Source organism: Lotus japonicus, chromosome 4 (assembly GCF_012489685.1).
Source record: "Lotus japonicus ecotype B-129 chromosome 4, LjGifu_v1.2".
NCBI lineage: Eukaryota > Viridiplantae > Streptophyta > Magnoliopsida > Fabales > Fabaceae > Lotus > Lotus japonicus.
Genome location: NC_080044.1, coordinates 6,045,751 through 6,061,821, shown reverse-complemented (window position 1 = coordinate 6,061,821; position 16,071 = coordinate 6,045,751). Strand labels below are relative to the sequence as shown.

At 34.2% G+C, this 16,071-nt stretch overlaps 1 protein-coding gene across 2 annotated transcripts; it reads right to left on the bottom strand.

The window, feature by feature from the left end:
• Window positions 1-593: 593 nt before the first annotated feature.
• LOC130714038 (anaphase-promoting complex subunit 4) lies at window positions 594-15,579 on the bottom strand. Of its 2 annotated transcripts, XM_057563893.1 has the most exons (20): window positions 15,330-15,579; window positions 15,100-15,197; window positions 14,873-14,984; window positions 14,327-14,418; window positions 13,607-13,690; window positions 12,892-13,131; window positions 11,759-11,839; window positions 10,410-10,555; window positions 10,059-10,219; window positions 9,881-9,981; window positions 9,712-9,786; window positions 8,848-9,027; window positions 7,007-7,089; window positions 6,834-6,932; window positions 5,432-5,536; window positions 3,419-3,560; window positions 3,012-3,245; window positions 2,749-2,904; window positions 1,555-1,636; window positions 594-963 (listed from the first exon to the last, which is right to left on the bottom strand). In XM_057563893.1, the coding sequence occupies exons 2-20, from the start codon at window positions 15,166-15,168 to the stop codon at window positions 869-871; spliced, it is 2,337 nt and encodes a 778-aa protein (XP_057419876.1). In that variant the 5' UTR covers window positions 15,169-15,197; window positions 15,330-15,579; the 3' UTR covers window positions 594-868. The 2 variants fall into 2 exon arrangements, with proteins under 2 accessions (XP_057419876.1, XP_057419875.1); XM_057563892.1 differs by having other exon boundaries at window positions 15,100-15,579.
• Window positions 15,580-16,071: the final 492 nt, after the last annotated feature.

Below are 16,071 nucleotides of genomic sequence, written 5' to 3'. Positions count from 1 at the left end.
GGATACTTTTTTCCATTCAACTAGTCACCATTTGCTTTGAATATTTTTTGTTATAAAATTTTAAGCAAAGAGATGAATATAAGTGTGAAACCAATTTAACTATTATCTAAACTTTTTTGAAACTAACTATTATCTAAACTTATTTCAGAAAAATACTTTTAATTTGTAATAGCTCTAAAATTCAAAATACCATATTAATTTTTTTTTTCACGAGGTCTTGCCCCAATCTCTAACATGAGACCCTTGGTTGAGGTATATCAACCCCAACAATTGATTCACTCTTTCAGTGATATAAAAATTTATTTCACTACATATTTACACTAATCAATAGAGTTGGTTTAATTCAAATTGGCCGAAAATGTTTAAAGAAATTGAACTAAAAAACATAATTAAATATGATTGTTATTTTTAAATTTCACCTAACCTTGGCCATAGCAAAATGATAGCAATACAATTTCTAGTCCATACAAAGAATTTTTTTAGATTAAACTCTAAGAATACTCATGTGTAATCTATATTACAGTTTCCCTTTTTTTTCCATATTTTATCGCATAAATCCAATTTGAAAGGAAAAAGATTATCTATGGAACATGTTATAACAATAAAACAAGTTTCAATAATTTACTATCTCACGAAGCCAGCACTATAGCTTCCTTCAACTATTATACAATATTTTGACCTAATAAACTCGTTTAATTTTATCCTAAGAGAAACACTTAACTTAATATTGTACATACAAACGCTAACTAGGGACAAGGGCGTGCCTCCAAGAACTATCAACAAAATGACAACACGCTAGCCAAACCCTCATACACAAATAAATAACTAAACAAAATGCTTAAAAAGGAAAAAGAAATCCAGTAAGGGATTATTCTGCATCCGAGGCCTCATCTTCATCTTCCTCCAAAATGTAGACCAGGGCGCGCTTTCTTTCAGCAAATACACAAGCCACTCCTCTTGATGCTGTTAACAAGATATGTAAGGGAACAGAGGAGACAGTTAACCAGTTGAATGGACTATACTCATATTCACACTTAATTTAGAGCTTGACAACAGAAATGAGGGATAACTATCTTTTTTTCGGGGGCATGGAAGACATTAATTCAAAAGGACAGTTGAATGATTGATTCTTAAATATAATTAGATATCAGTACATCCCTTTATCTAATTTCTCATATACAAACCTATCTAAATTAAAACTTTTATCATACGTCAAAATTTCAGTACCTCTCGACATTGACAAATGCTAGATAAAAACTTGATTTTTTTTTAAGCAGAAATAAATTCTGTAGACTTCCGGAAATGGAATCCACACACAAAATGGCTTGTACCCATATTACGTATATAAAAATCTTTTATTCCTATGTATTAGCTGGACGGAAAATAGAGACCAAATACTAGACTGATAGTTAATAAACCAAATATATGGCATGTAATAATGTAACTAAACTAGTGTGCAGAAAATTTTCGGTTAAGTAGAATTAGATTATAATTATGATTAACATGACATAAGTTCTCCATGAATTTAGAGAGAGAGAGAGAGAGAGTATTCACCACTAACTGCCAATGGAGCAATTACAGAATGAGGGATGGTGCGAGCTTTCTCATCCCCAAGGTGCAGGTAAGCCACAGAATCCTAGGAGCACATATATAATAACAAAAAAATGACTATGATGGAATATAGAAATTATGCATAGCTTCATGACAGAGATACCATATAAGTAATTCACTTTATAAAGAAGAAACTGTAGAAAAATGTAAAGGTGATATCATTAATAATACAAATACAGATATTATGTAGAAAGATATGTAGAAGAATGATAGCAACTCATGGTAGTTTCAACTTTCAACCTGGAAAGGAAAGGGAATACTTTTTATAAATAAACAAATGCGGTCCTTGAATAATACTTGGTTCTCAATCTGGACGGTAACATTCTATCATCTTGTTAGTCAAATTCTGAAACGTCATATGTATGCCAATCTCTTCTTTGATTTCTTATAGTGAAAGCAGCTAGCATCGCTCTTTTAAATCATGTACCACATCTTGCATGGCTCTGATGTTATTTTTAACTATTTGACACTAGCAAAGCAAGACGGGGGGTGTGGTAATGATAAGAACCATTCATGGGCACCTACAGAATGCACTGACTCTTGACAGCCAAAATATAATGGGATGATTGAGGACCAAAATACTAGTTTCTCTTTTTCTTTCATTCATTCTTTTCTTTTGGCAATTTGATGAGTAAAAGATCTATACAGAACACATAAACCCAAAAATGTGGAATTTCCCCACCTTAGGAGGAATTGTTTCTTCTAGACACCATAGATTTAGTCCTTGATTCCTGGAGTATCTCAATTGCCTCCTAGGTTTGCTCAATTGTAATTTCTATACAACAACATAAAGTTGGATATGGTTTGCCTACTAGGTTTTATCTATAATATATGATTTACTTGTTTTGTGATCCTATTTCCTATTTGCACATCCATTAAGCAGAGCTTCTGGGAGGATATATTTTAAGAATGACAGAAAAGGAAAGGATAAAAAGCATAACCATAGGGACAAGAATGGTCTGAAGGATGTTTAAACATAAGATGTACTTCAAAATTTGAAGACCATCAAGTACTCAAGTAATACTTTTAATTTTATGAAATTGAACTTCAATAGATCAACAAATATATAAAGTTTTTCTTACAGAGATCACTAATTTATGCCAAAACATTCAAAATAATGCACCTAGTATTACTTACCTTCAGTTCTTGTAACCTCCAGCCATCTGCATAAGAAGATCTCGATATAGATACATATGGTAGGTCACATGCTTGCAGAATCATCATACAACCGTCTCCGACACTTTCTGATGTAGCGTCGGTAGCTTTATTTAGTAACAAGACGATCTGAGTATCCTGTATCAAGCAACACATTTTAACAATAAACATCCAGATTTGGCATCATGTTAAAAATTGGGACTAGAAAGGTTGTTTGAAACATTTCTAACTTTCTCAGATGTTACCTTATACAGAGACAGATCCACACATTGATAATCAACAGGTACACCTAACAGTACAGCTTCCAAAGAACTATATCCCTTCTTTAGACAGAGGGAGTCGTGCATAAATCCTCTGACTATGCATATGCATATGCAATTTACAATATCTGAGAAAGACTCATTAGGTACTTGGAACGATACGTAATCAATAACTTGATTTTGACTAGTGAAATGTGAAGAAGAAGCTCTGGAGGAATCCTACAGACAGAAAGCAAGAAATGAAGAAAAAAAGAATACAACATTTTAAAAGACTAAGAAACCAACTGATATGAAACCCAAATATGACGGTAGATGTATAACGCAACAAGGCCTCTTATTACCAAGATTAACATTATAAAATTAGTTACAATGTTCATTCTGTAAAGAAGTACCTCGTAATATGACACTGAAGTGGGAATTCTCAAGGATGATGATGCTGTAGGCAGAGATGGGAGAGGAAACAGTGGTAATAAATCCTCACAAAGTATCTTTCTTGAAATTGTAGTGAAAGGCATTTGAAATGCCTCTTTAAAGCTGGGAGACAATAAAGTCACAATGAAAATCTGAAAAGATATGACTGGAACAATGGGAAAAGATACAATTGTAATTTAGAAAAACCAGACTTTAATTATGTTCTCTGCTTAGCGATTTAGAAAGAGATCTTTTTCATTGGTACTACTTTGAGATAATAAGCTTTCAAGTTGTCATGAACCAACTACCCCAAATTTTTTAATTATTTGGTAAGGACACATGAATGACTTTATATTATATTTCTAACATATCATCTAACAAAAGAGCCCATTGGACTTGAAGCCTGAACAATGCACAGAATAATTGGGGCAACAAAGATTGACGTCAGACCACTTGATCATTTAATACCATGACATGAACCAACTATCCTAAAAGTTTAAACTGTTAGCTGAGACAAATAAATTATTTTATATTATATTTCTAACACAAGTTTAGCATCTAAACTGGTAGAGTAATATAGTACAATTTATTAAATTTCAAGTGTGATTTGCAGTGTTGCCATGTTGAATATTTACTTCAAATTATCTTAACCATGCCAATTTTTTGTTTAGTAGTCAGCTCTTCAAATTGTTATCATTCTTCAAATTCTTTTCATTTTCATATAACCCCTATCTTATTGCAGTTCAATCATAGTAAAAACTATAACGACATTCATTTCATCTTTTTACTACTGTTATCATAATAAGAATTCAATTATAGAAAAGATACAAACAAATTCAATAAAAATATAATAAATCAATTAACATTAACAGCTTGCCAAATAACATTTAATATTCACCACTTTTTCCAAATGAACATAGTCATAAATATACAATCACAAAATCAAACATAAATTGCTAAATCAATCCCACAATCTTTACTATTTTTCAATAAAAGTTTTAACAGCACAATCAACACCACTTTCTACAATATCACAATGCAGATGACTTGTTTATTGAAATTCAGATTGTTTGCATGTGGTATGTATTCACCACATAAAACAACCAAGAACCAATATTCTTGGAAATAATACTACTTAATCAAATGGTAAATATTCGTTTTAATTTTTTTAATATTTCCTACCTCATCTCTATTATTCACATAATTGTAAATATTCTCTACCTCATCTTTATGGTTCTCAAATTTGCTACTTTAAATTTGTGCCTTTACTGTTCTTCGGTTAACATAATGGTGTTATCAAAGGTCCAATTATCCACTCTTATGTCTTATTGTAAGGTTATTGTTGTGACAATTTTCAATTGGAACTGAGTATATTTCTTAGTTTCAATCAGGTGATATTGTTTAAGATATTTAGATTAAATTTATACTTCTCAAAAACACTACAAAAAAAGTTCTAATCTATAAATTACAAAGATAGAAGGATATTCAAGTTGTTCTGACATTATTTTCAATATCAATATACATTTCATCAATCTTTTCCCCCCAATTCAAAACACATCTAGTTCTTTTTTTTATTTACATAGTAAACTACTCTAGTTGCCTGAAAATTTGATTTTAAACTACTCTACAGGAAGGAAATGCATCCAGTCTAAGAAATTTTAAAATAATCTCAACCAAAGGTAGATTTTATCAACTCACGCATTGTGCATGCATTCATCTAGAAAATTGAAAAGTCATAATGCTTCGGAGTTCATATATGCAACACTATCCAGGTAATTGAACTGAATTTCCATATTTATTCTCATAAGAATAAGAAGTTTTACACAGAATGAAAACAGATAACCTTATTCATGAGATTTTCTCAAGATTTTTGTAATCTTGTTGATAACTATTACTGCATGTCCATCGTAAACTTGATTGATGAGTGAAAGAGAAAAGCCAACAACAACAAAGCCTTATCTAACTAGAAGGAATGGAAGGGCAAAGAGAAATACCTTAATTCCATCTGCTGAAATTCTTTAGCCAATGTTCTCCTTAGGTACTCAGTGTCGGAAAATCCCCCAAACTGAACTAATTCTCTAACTCTTTCCATGGTCTCTCTGATGAATTTTTCAAAATCATATTCAAAATGAGATTAAGGTCAGAAATTCATACCAACATAAACACACTATTATAAAACATATGCATTCTCTCAGTATTTTATATAACTACATAAGACCAACCAACAACATTCTACACTTGCTGGAAATTCATTTTGACGGCTATGCATCTTTCCTGCATTCTTTTTCCATATTTGGGAATGCAACTCATATTAAATGGGTTGAAGGTTATCATTTTCTATTTTCTGTCCCTTCATTATGATTAATCTCCTCGATGTTTCCATCCCATTAGCAACTGCTGTTCTGCCCAGAATATTTCCATCTTCTGGAATTTCTATTTCCCCTGAAACCCTGCTGATAGAAAAGCCTTGGAACTAAGAACCAGTTTTTGGTTTTCTAAACATTGTTCAATTTTCTTCTGTGCAAAGCAGGATTTGGATTTTAACTTCCTTGGTGTTTTCTTGTAAGTACTAAATAGTAATACTAATTTAAAAAGACGCATGTCACATTCTCAGAAAAGTCAAAGCCTACTTTGGTCCTCACTACCATCGATCCATGTGACATTTAATGTGTATCCTTTGTTGGTTTTTTTTTCTTTGTTGTTTTAATTTCTGATTCTGGTCCCCGTGTGCTTCTCAACAATTCTCTCTATCTCCTAGCGTATTTCCTGGTGTGATATTTGTTAATTGCTATTATGCAAATTTTGTTTTTGTTGCAGGCCAGTGTTGACATTGGGGATGATGAATGATTCAATTAGCTAGACTTAGATCATGATAATTTACTAGGACCAAAGTGTAGGAAGTAGGAAAGTAATTTGCGTTTTGTCATCTTATTGATATTTTTGGAGGGGCTGAAACTTGAACTTTGTGCAAGCACCCACTATTTTTCTTCTTATTTTGATTTATGGCTTGGATCTTGGATTAGTTTAAGGTTTAGTATATGATATATTGATATATCAGCTTATAATTTTTTTGTATCATGTACCTTACGATGCATAAAAAGATTCATTTCACATACGGAAAATAGGTCTTCCGATTCACAATTCCATAACCATGTTCAGAAGCCATTTAGGTACACCTATCCAATTTGCCACTTCATTCATATCTGATTTCCAAGAAAATAGAAATACCAAGTGTTGAATGTCAATAACATCCAAAGCTCTACAATGGCTGTACAAGACTACAAGCTACAGTTGAACCCACATTGTAACAAAGCAAAGATATGACATCATGTACAGTACAAATTGACACTAATGTTGGATACAATATTAAATGAATTGAGAATAGACAAAACTTACAAATCAATTTCAACATCATAATCTGTTTCTGTTAGTTCCAGGAGTTGTTTAACTGGATCTTGTTCATACAGAAACTTCAGGAATATAATAACAAGTTCACTGCAAAAAACATAAATTAAATCAGATAAATAAAATCTTTTACGATCAGGACATTAGTAAATGGTTGGACTAACCTGTTATATGGTAGAAGCTGGTCACTTGGTTCTGACATGAGTAATTTTATACACTTCAATAGCCAGTTGAAGAAGTTTGAATACTGGTTGAAGATATGACAAAAACCAAGAAAAAAAAATTAAAAAACAGAATAGTCTTTTATAAAAACAATCATAAATGTGTTTTGAACATTGGTTTTCTTAAGAGTTAAGACAGGTCTGAACATGTGTTTCTCCTACATCATGTCAAAAGAGGCCAATTACAAGCTTCTCATTGGACCTACTCTTTGATATTACAATATGTTCATTAACCATATTTGGGAAATAGCATCATATTCACACCAAAAAAAACTTCACACAAAATAGGATAATACATGCATTTTTATCATTTGAGACAGATGTTCATCAACCAAAAAATATTGTTTTTGTTAAAAAGATAATATAAACTATTCATGAATTTTCACCCCAAAAACAATTGTCGCCCAAGGGGCTGACCCAATTTATAGGGGATCGGGAGATTGCCTCAAATGATGACCCACACACTGAAAGTAGTTCCAATTAAGAGGATGAGTAGGCGAGTGGATGACAGGTTCGTGAAGGCATTTCTAGCTGCGGCACTTGGGGCAAACACTGATTGGCGGTCTTTGGAACGAACAACAGTGCCCTTTTGGACAAACTACCAAGACTGAAACTAGGTCAGCCCTTTGGCAGCGGCTGAACAGAGGAACTAAGGTTCCTTTGACATGGTATCACAGCCTCTAGGACCAAGTTGTCTAGAGTTTGATCCGTGAGGCGCTTGTTAGAAGTATAATATAAAGCCATGCATGTGTTTTCAATTTTCACCTATTGCTTAAGCTTTTAGGCTCATGACAGTTTCTAACTTGATGCAAAAACAAGTAATAAAAATTAGGTATGATAACATACCTGCCATGAATTATTCCGAAAAATATAAAACTTAACATTTATTCACACAATTTTTTTTATTGATCAAGAACGCCTATTTATTTTGGTTTGGATAGTTTACATCCCCAGTTCTTTTTCAGCAAGACAACTGATCATGCGGATTTAAAGGTGATGCCAAATGTAATAACAGTATAACACAATACACATTAATGAGGATCAAATGAGTGTAGCTGCAACAGTCTGTTCTGGAATCTATTCAAAACTGATTGTTAATTGTACCAACTTACAATTTGATCGATGGTTTAGAAATTAAGTTTCTGCATGACTAAAGAACTTTGTTAAAATGTTAGAATAACCTATTGTTTCAGGGGTTTGTTTCAATCAAGAAATATATTACCATAGAGTTCTCAATTTAGCAAAGAGCTACTTGTAATGTGTTTGGCTTCTGCTTGGTTCCTCCCAAACTCACAATCGACTCAAAAAAAAAAGTAGAAAAAGCCAAGAGTTACTCAAACGTCTGCAGAAACACATAATTTGGTTTTACTGGATAACCAAAGGCAAAGAGGCACTTGGAAGTTAAGCTTGTTAACATGACTTAGTAGGTTATAGAATATTTTGGAACTTTGAAAGAATATACATGAAACTGAAAAGTAGATTTCATGACTAACTGAACTGTTGATATTTGATTATACCTCCTCCCCTACTTTATCCAATATTCTTTCCTGTGTTTCCCTCTAAATTTATCCTTTTAAGATTTACTAGAAGCCAACTATTTACTTTGGACACAGCTACATACAGAAATTCCATTTTATTGCAGCTCTCACGAAAGTATATAGCTGATAACAATTTAAAAACCATAAGAATATGGAACATGTTAATACTTAATAGTAACAGAGCATAAATTGAAATAATTAAGCTAAAATTTGCAAGATCCATTTCAAACTTTAAAAAGGGCACACCTGCTGCACGACAGATGAAAGAACCCTCATAAATCGTTCAACTTGTACAAGTAGCATACCAGCCTTTTCTGTTGCATGGTTAATAAGTGACTCATCCAAGCCAATGCTGTGATAACGTGCACGCCATCTTGAAAGCCCTCTTAGTTCTCCCATTCTGAATCCAATAACTTCTGCAGCAGGCTGACATGCATCATTTAAAGATTAATATATAAGAGTTTGCAATGAAATTTGTACAAATACTTTGAGTAGATTAAATGGCAAATGAAATTCTAATACCATGTTAAGAATGAAAAAACCAATCATCCTAAAATTCTAATCTATTATATGTACTTACATGGATGGTTTTATATCTCTTAATTGATACAATAAACTACCACACACCTGCTGAATTCTGTTCACATGGTTGTACCCTCCATTGTTATTGACGTAGGCAACACTACCTTTTTCTTTTGAAAAAAATATAATTGTATTAAGGTTCCTTTATGATAAAACTGGAACTGAGCCTCAGAATTATAATTTCAATTTTTCTCGAAGATATTGAACTTGAGCCCAATCAACCTGAACACAGGATGACAGCCTCTAATTCCCCAAACCATTGTGCTAGGAGAAGGCTTGCCCATCAGCCTACTTTGTTATACATGGCAGGAGGAGGGCAACAGTGACCTAGCTCAAACCTACTAATGGGGTTTGATGAAAAGATAGAGAAGGAAACAAAGAGACCTTGACTCAGTCTTTCATTGATCTGGAGAAAAGCCTATGATATGTGGTAGCAAGAAGGAATCTGACAAGTGCATGTTAAAGTATATGCTTTCAAACAGTAAAGTTGGTTCCAATTTGTTCATACTGCTGTACATGGAAGAGTACCTGGAGGTGATCTAAGACAATGCGTTGAAGTTCTTTGCCAGCACCGCAGAGAACCTTTGAAATGCGCTTGACACCCTGAAAACCAATAAACTTGCCGATGAAAACTACATTCTTAAACCATTTAGGAAGAAACTAATACCAGACGTGCTAGAAAGGGTTGTCAGTATACCACTTCACCAAGAGTATTAACAAGAAATTGATGAATCGGTGGACTAGTCCTCGCACCACCCAAAAGGCTCAGGAACTCCTCTTGAGGAGAGGAATCAAGTCCTAGTTATGAATAATAGAACAAAATGAATGAAAGGATATAATAACAAAAACAAATTTTATAACTCTTCTTCAGTTACCATGATTTATAATCAGAGTAGACAAAGAGCTGAACTTCTCATGAAATGTGTGCATGGCATCAGACCACTGCCTGGACATAACTGATAATGATATCCGAATAACCTCAGTCAAATCCTCAATGTTAGAAGCTTGTTGAGCTACTTGATGGAGCTCATTTCTCCTATGCAAAGGTAAAGGGAACCAAATTGCAGAAATAAGAGCAAGAAGGAATGTAAATTATAAAACATGGTGATGCCATTTTCATTTGCATTTGCCTCAAAGACATATAAGATTTTATATTTTGAAAGGAAAAAGGATGAGGCATCTTGAAAGAATGTAATAGAATATCCAATTTCCCAAAGAATGTTTACCTGTTCCAGAATATAGCTGTATTAAGTGCTAAACAATGCAGGCCATGCCCATTATGCCCTGTTTTGTGAATTGTTCCCAAGTCATCATCAACAAGGTCTCCGGAGCACATGACTATCAAACGACAAAGATCTTTTGATAAAGCAACCTAGTGACATGTAACAGGATCAGCTTCCACAAACATATTACTAGTGTATTGTTAAAAATGTAATATAGAACCATTCAAGTGCATCCACCTATCAACCTAAGCTTGAGGGAGAATTGGTTTGTTGTCTGGTATCAGAGCTTCTATGACTAAGTTAGAGTGGTCGAGAGTTTAATTCTTGTCTCCCTCATTTTTCTAATAAAAATTGAGTTTCATGACAATGGTAGGTGTGGCAGTACTTTTGTCCAAGTTTCAAACCCATAAGGCTCTTGCATGATGGGACATGTTAGAAATGTAATATAAAATCACTCATGTGCCTTCATCTAATAGCTTAAGTTTTAGAGGAGTTAGTTTGTTACAGACTGACAGGTGTTACTAGTTTAATTACACCGTGTAGTTAACTTTTGCAACTTTATTTTTTCCTAACTTTCCCCCCCTTTTACCTCTAGAAGATAAGTACGTAGCATTGTGATAGTGTTGGAAATATAACATATTGATGTATTAATTATTTAGTTATTTACCAACTGATAGAAATCAAGAATCATTGAGAAATGAAAGAAAGAGACAAGGGAAGAAAACTTAGGGAGAGAAACAGAGAGACTTTGCTATTCTGAAATTGTAACTGGATGAACCTCTAAAGGTTCTAATACATTTATAGCTACGGACCTCAAGCAAGCTGCCTCCAAGGCTCCCAGCTAGGCTGAAAGCAGGGCAAGCAACACTGCACATCGTAAAAACAGCATAACAGATAGTGCATTTTTAAACTGAGTAGTATTCTAACACATTAGGTCTAATAGTTCACTAATCTTTTGGCTGAATTTCAAACAAAGTGGTATCCAAAATGCTCCTCAAGCAAAGTGGTGTCCAAAATGCTCCTTCTCTCAATATTTCCTACTTGAAAATACTCATTCATAGGCTAATAAATCAGAATAGTTAATTTTGAACATCAAACTGATGTGTTATATTTTACTGCTTCTGTTACGACTAAGGTGAAATGGGATCCTCAAATGAAGTTCAGTGATCAGAATGGAAGGTATTAGAGTAACAAGTGTGACTAGAAGAAGTCTCACATTGTATAGATAAGCAACTGTACAATAGTATATAAGTTAAAGGGCCCACTCACCCATTTCCTTAAGGTTTTGCGGTGAAAGTATGTGGATGATGTCCTAAACATTTATATTAAATTCTAATAGAAGGAGAAACTACCTTGTGTATAGAAGCATTCATAAGTCTGCTAGTTGTTTCTGCACCATCACGAGAAGTAGGAAAAGTGAGGTTGTGTATGTTCTGAAACACCAACGAGCATAAGAAGTTTTTAATATTAAGTGAAAAAGAAAACTAAATAGCCAATTTAAACAAACAAACAATACAGGCAATAAAGAAACCAAAAAAGGCTAATTTCATGTTGAGGTCCCATAGTGACAAGAGATATGGCCAAAGTAGTCTTTATAAAGGGTAGTGCAATCCCCACCTCATTAGTTAGCTTTTGGGGCGGAGCTAGGTTGAGCCCAAATTCTAAAATGGTATAAGAGCCTATTCTAGATCCGCTGTTGGGCTACCCATATATGGATCACCCACAAATGTCCAGTCCAACAAACTTCAAAGCTCCTCGAAGCTAGATTTTTGGTAGAGTTAAGGTTCAGTTCTAGAATTTCATGTTAATTTTATTATTTTACAAGCATTTATCAGCAAAAGTTTAATTGGTTTACTCTGAACAATATCAACAATATGGACGATATCAGCTGTGGACGATATTTTATTATTATGATTTTAGGAAAACCGTCTTAGTTAATTAAGTAGTTGCTTATAATATACCCAAACTAGACAATATAGCTGTCCTTTCATGGCCATAGCTCTTAGTAAGTAAGATGTCATAATTTATTATCCAATAATAAAATGTTTTCTTGTCCCTCTCCCACCTTTATCTATATCCTTTCCAGTCCAATCCCTAAAATTTCAACATTGTAAATTTCATAGTGAAAAGACATACTACCTACTAACAAGTTTTAGATTTACATCAAATAAACAGGATCACAATAGTTTCCCTCATTACAGTAGAAAACTAATTAAGAAAGCATTTGAAGCAACATTAGTTAATATTAATTATGGCTGCAAGCTACAACTCAAGTCAATCTTAAGCATTCTGGTGTTGAGAACTTGAAATACAGTTTAGCATGTCTCCAGAGATTATTTTTCGAAATAAGAATCAAAGTGTTGGAAAGGAGAGACAGTAACATATCAATAGCATAAGCCCAAAGGTTAGAGTGCAATTCTGTATCGCACCTCAGCAATAATTGTGTTATGAAAAATGCTACCTTCTATAACAGACAATTACTTACAACTTTCCCTATAAGGAAGATGCCAAATATACTAAAACAAATGTTTCCATCTTTGTCTCCACTGCATAGGATGTTGAATCGTTGGTGAGAAGAATTTGACAGATCCTGAAATGAATCTTCACCATCATCCATAAAGCCGTCATCCCCAGATACTAATCCAGGCATCCGAGGAACTCTTGGAGCAGGAGGAAAGAAACGAGAGGTTCTATCTTCATACTTTGAAGAGTGACAAGAGTCATCCTGAAAGAAATTTTAAGAAGGAAAGATTAAAATAGTAGAAAGAAAAACATAGTAGATGCATCCAGTCAATCAGGATTAACATAGTAAATTAGTGATTAGAAATTTGTATTCCTGTTGGGAACCATGCTCTACTTCCACCCTAATACTTATCTAATTTGGAATGCTGAAACCACAACATTCCACCATATGTTCCACACGTTCTTCCAATCCTTATCTCTAATTCAAACCCAATCATAACCCCGTATAATAGTTAAAACCAATCAGGAATCATCTTTAAAATAATAACAATGTTACAGAATGTTTTATCAGAACTACTTCATGCAATGTTATAGTTGAGCTTTTTACTCTGCATATGCTATATTTACACCTAGAAACTTTATTTCAGTAGATAGGAAATCTCTGAGACATTCCAAGCAATTAAATGTTATCAATCAAAATAAATATGTAGAGTGGCCATTAGACTGGAGAAGCTTACTGTAATGAGGTGACTGTCCTCCACCCAGTCAAGACATATGATGGCAGCACAGTGTGATTTTAAGCTTCTTAACAACTTCCCATTCTGTCATATAAAAAGTAACAGGATTATTACAAAAAAATAAGGAAAATCAACCATAAACGATAGAAAGACTTAAGCACCAATGCAGAAGGAACAGACCCACTTTCACTGTCAGGTAAATGCAGTTCAAAAACTTTATCTCATCTTCGTAGGAAAGCCAATAAAAAAACATTGACCAGAAAAGCAAGCCTGTTAAAGTACATTGTTGGATTTTCACTGATGTTCCTTCCTTAGATTGACATCTTATTGCTTACATGTTAGACTAGCAAACTTCAAATATTTTATTGTCAAAAGTAATCTTGAACAAGTAGAAACTTGGTCCCCAATTACGGCCGCTCATAGATTTCCAATAACGTCACAACAGTTAAAGTGCACAGCAAGAGGTTCAAACTAAGCTGTCGAATTTCTAAACTTCAATGTAACGAGTTAACCGATTTTCTCCGGCATACACCAAAAGTCAAAATAAACGGTCAATCTAGAAACCTCTTAGAAACTACGAAAACACAATTTTTCACTTTAAGATCTCTCAGGACTACATATGAAAACATCTATTGACACGTGATTAGGTGTATAGGAAAAAACCAATCAAGAAAAAATGACTAAAAGGATTAGTTATAAACAAAGGAAACTACTACCCACTTCAACGTCATGCAGTGACAATGTTCCATCATCAAGCCCAACAGCAATCGCTTTGCCGTCAGGACGCCAACACAAGGATGTTATGCATCTTCCTACAGCAAACAAAACATCCAATTAACACCTGAGCAGAGCAATTGCAGCAACACCCAATACACAGCCAATGACTTTGAAATCCAGATGACAAAACCAAAACAAGACATTGCTCATTGTTTCAAGGCAGCTCCAAATTTTGACCATTTTCATAGAGCATTAAAAATAGAGTTTAATGAATATGCGCTGTCAGTATGAAATATTTTTACACAGACGTCCAATAACTGAATGCAGCCTCTTCGAACGCATTTATGTTCCTTTTTATTTTAATTAAATTTAAAATTTATTTTCTGATTTGGTGACTCATAATTGGATGTCCGCGTAAAAAATATTTACACGGACGGTCAGTGCATTACCATTAAATCCTTAAAAATAAGGCACATTCAAATTACAAGCAAATTTTACAATCAACTTGAAAAATAAATAGGAAAAAATGAAAGAGGACAAGAACAAGACCTGGAGTTATAGTCCATAATCGTTGCCAATTGAAACGATGGAGCAAGATCTTCGAGTCGTCGGTCACCATGGCGAGCAAGTCCTTTTCGGGATTCCACTCCGCGATTTTAATCTGTTATTCCAAACACATTCATAAATGCAAACAAACAAACAAAAAACGTAAAAAGGGAATGTATACTGTATAATCTAATCTAAGAGTAGAAGATGAGAACGGGAAATCAGAAAACCTGAGAAGCTAGAGGTTTATCGAATTGTAGCTGAAAGGGAAGCACACGAGAGGACTCGTCTGTGTCCATATCTAACGCTAACGAACACTGAGCTTGTGCTGGAAATTGATTGAGCTAAGTTGATGTGAGCAAAGGGTGAGTGAAGTAAAACCCTAGAGAGTGAGTGAACAGAGAGTGCTACTTGGGGGAGAAGATGAAGTGAGAATGGGGATGATTGGGAGAATGTATACCGTGAACCAGATGAGGGAGAGAGGCAGCGGCGGGTAGAGGGTGGTGAAACCGTAAGGGAAGGAGGGAGGTTTGGAGGACGTGACGGCGGTGGGTGGAGGAGGGGAGAAGGAAACACGAACAGGGGAGGATGGAGCTGGTTTGAATTTGATTGAAAGGAGGGCAGCTTCTTTGACCCGTGAAAACTGAAAATGATGGCTTGGTTTTTTTGAAAGTGGCCAGCAAGGAAAACAGAATGAGGTTGTTTAGTGACGGGGAGCAAAACTTGTGCAAGGTTGCTTTTGACCTAGTGTAGTAGGTTTTCAAGTTTTTTTTTTTTTTTAAATCCAAAAAACATATTTCATAATCACAATATTGATTGTGCTAATCTTATTTTTCATCATCATCTTCTTGAATATTCAGACCAAGAATCGTCGTCCCCTCCTTTGCCACCGCGTCGACGAAGTCGCGCTGAGAAGAACGGAGGGTTGGAAACATGGTTTGGCCGAGATCAGAGAATAGTTGATGTTAAGATCCTTGAGGGCAAGGTGAAGACTCAAGAATTTTGGTGGCCTAAGCGTATGGTGCCAAGGATCAAAGGATGGAGCAACAATGATATGTACACACCTTATTTTCTAAATACTCTATTTCCACTTATTTTTATTTCTATCTCTCTTCTCTTATCATCTATCACATCTCATACTTTCGCTCTCTTACTTTTTATATTATTTCTATCTCTCTTTTCATTCCACATCTTTTCACCTC

Excerpts from the sequence above, each read along its gene's own strand:
- LOC130714038 (XM_057563892.1), bottom strand. The coding sequence starts at position 15,168 with ATGGACACAGACGAGTCCTCTCGTGTGCTTCCCTTTCAGCTACAATTC. Across the intron at positions 7,090-8,847 it reads TTTCATCTGTCGTGCAGCAG|TATTCAAACTTCTTCAACTG; the intron begins GTGTGCCCTTTT and ends ATCTTCAACCAG. Across the intron at positions 2,905-3,011 it reads TGGATCTGTCTCTGTATAAG|GATACTCAGATCGTCTTGTT; the intron begins GTAACATCTGAG and ends TGCTTGATACAG.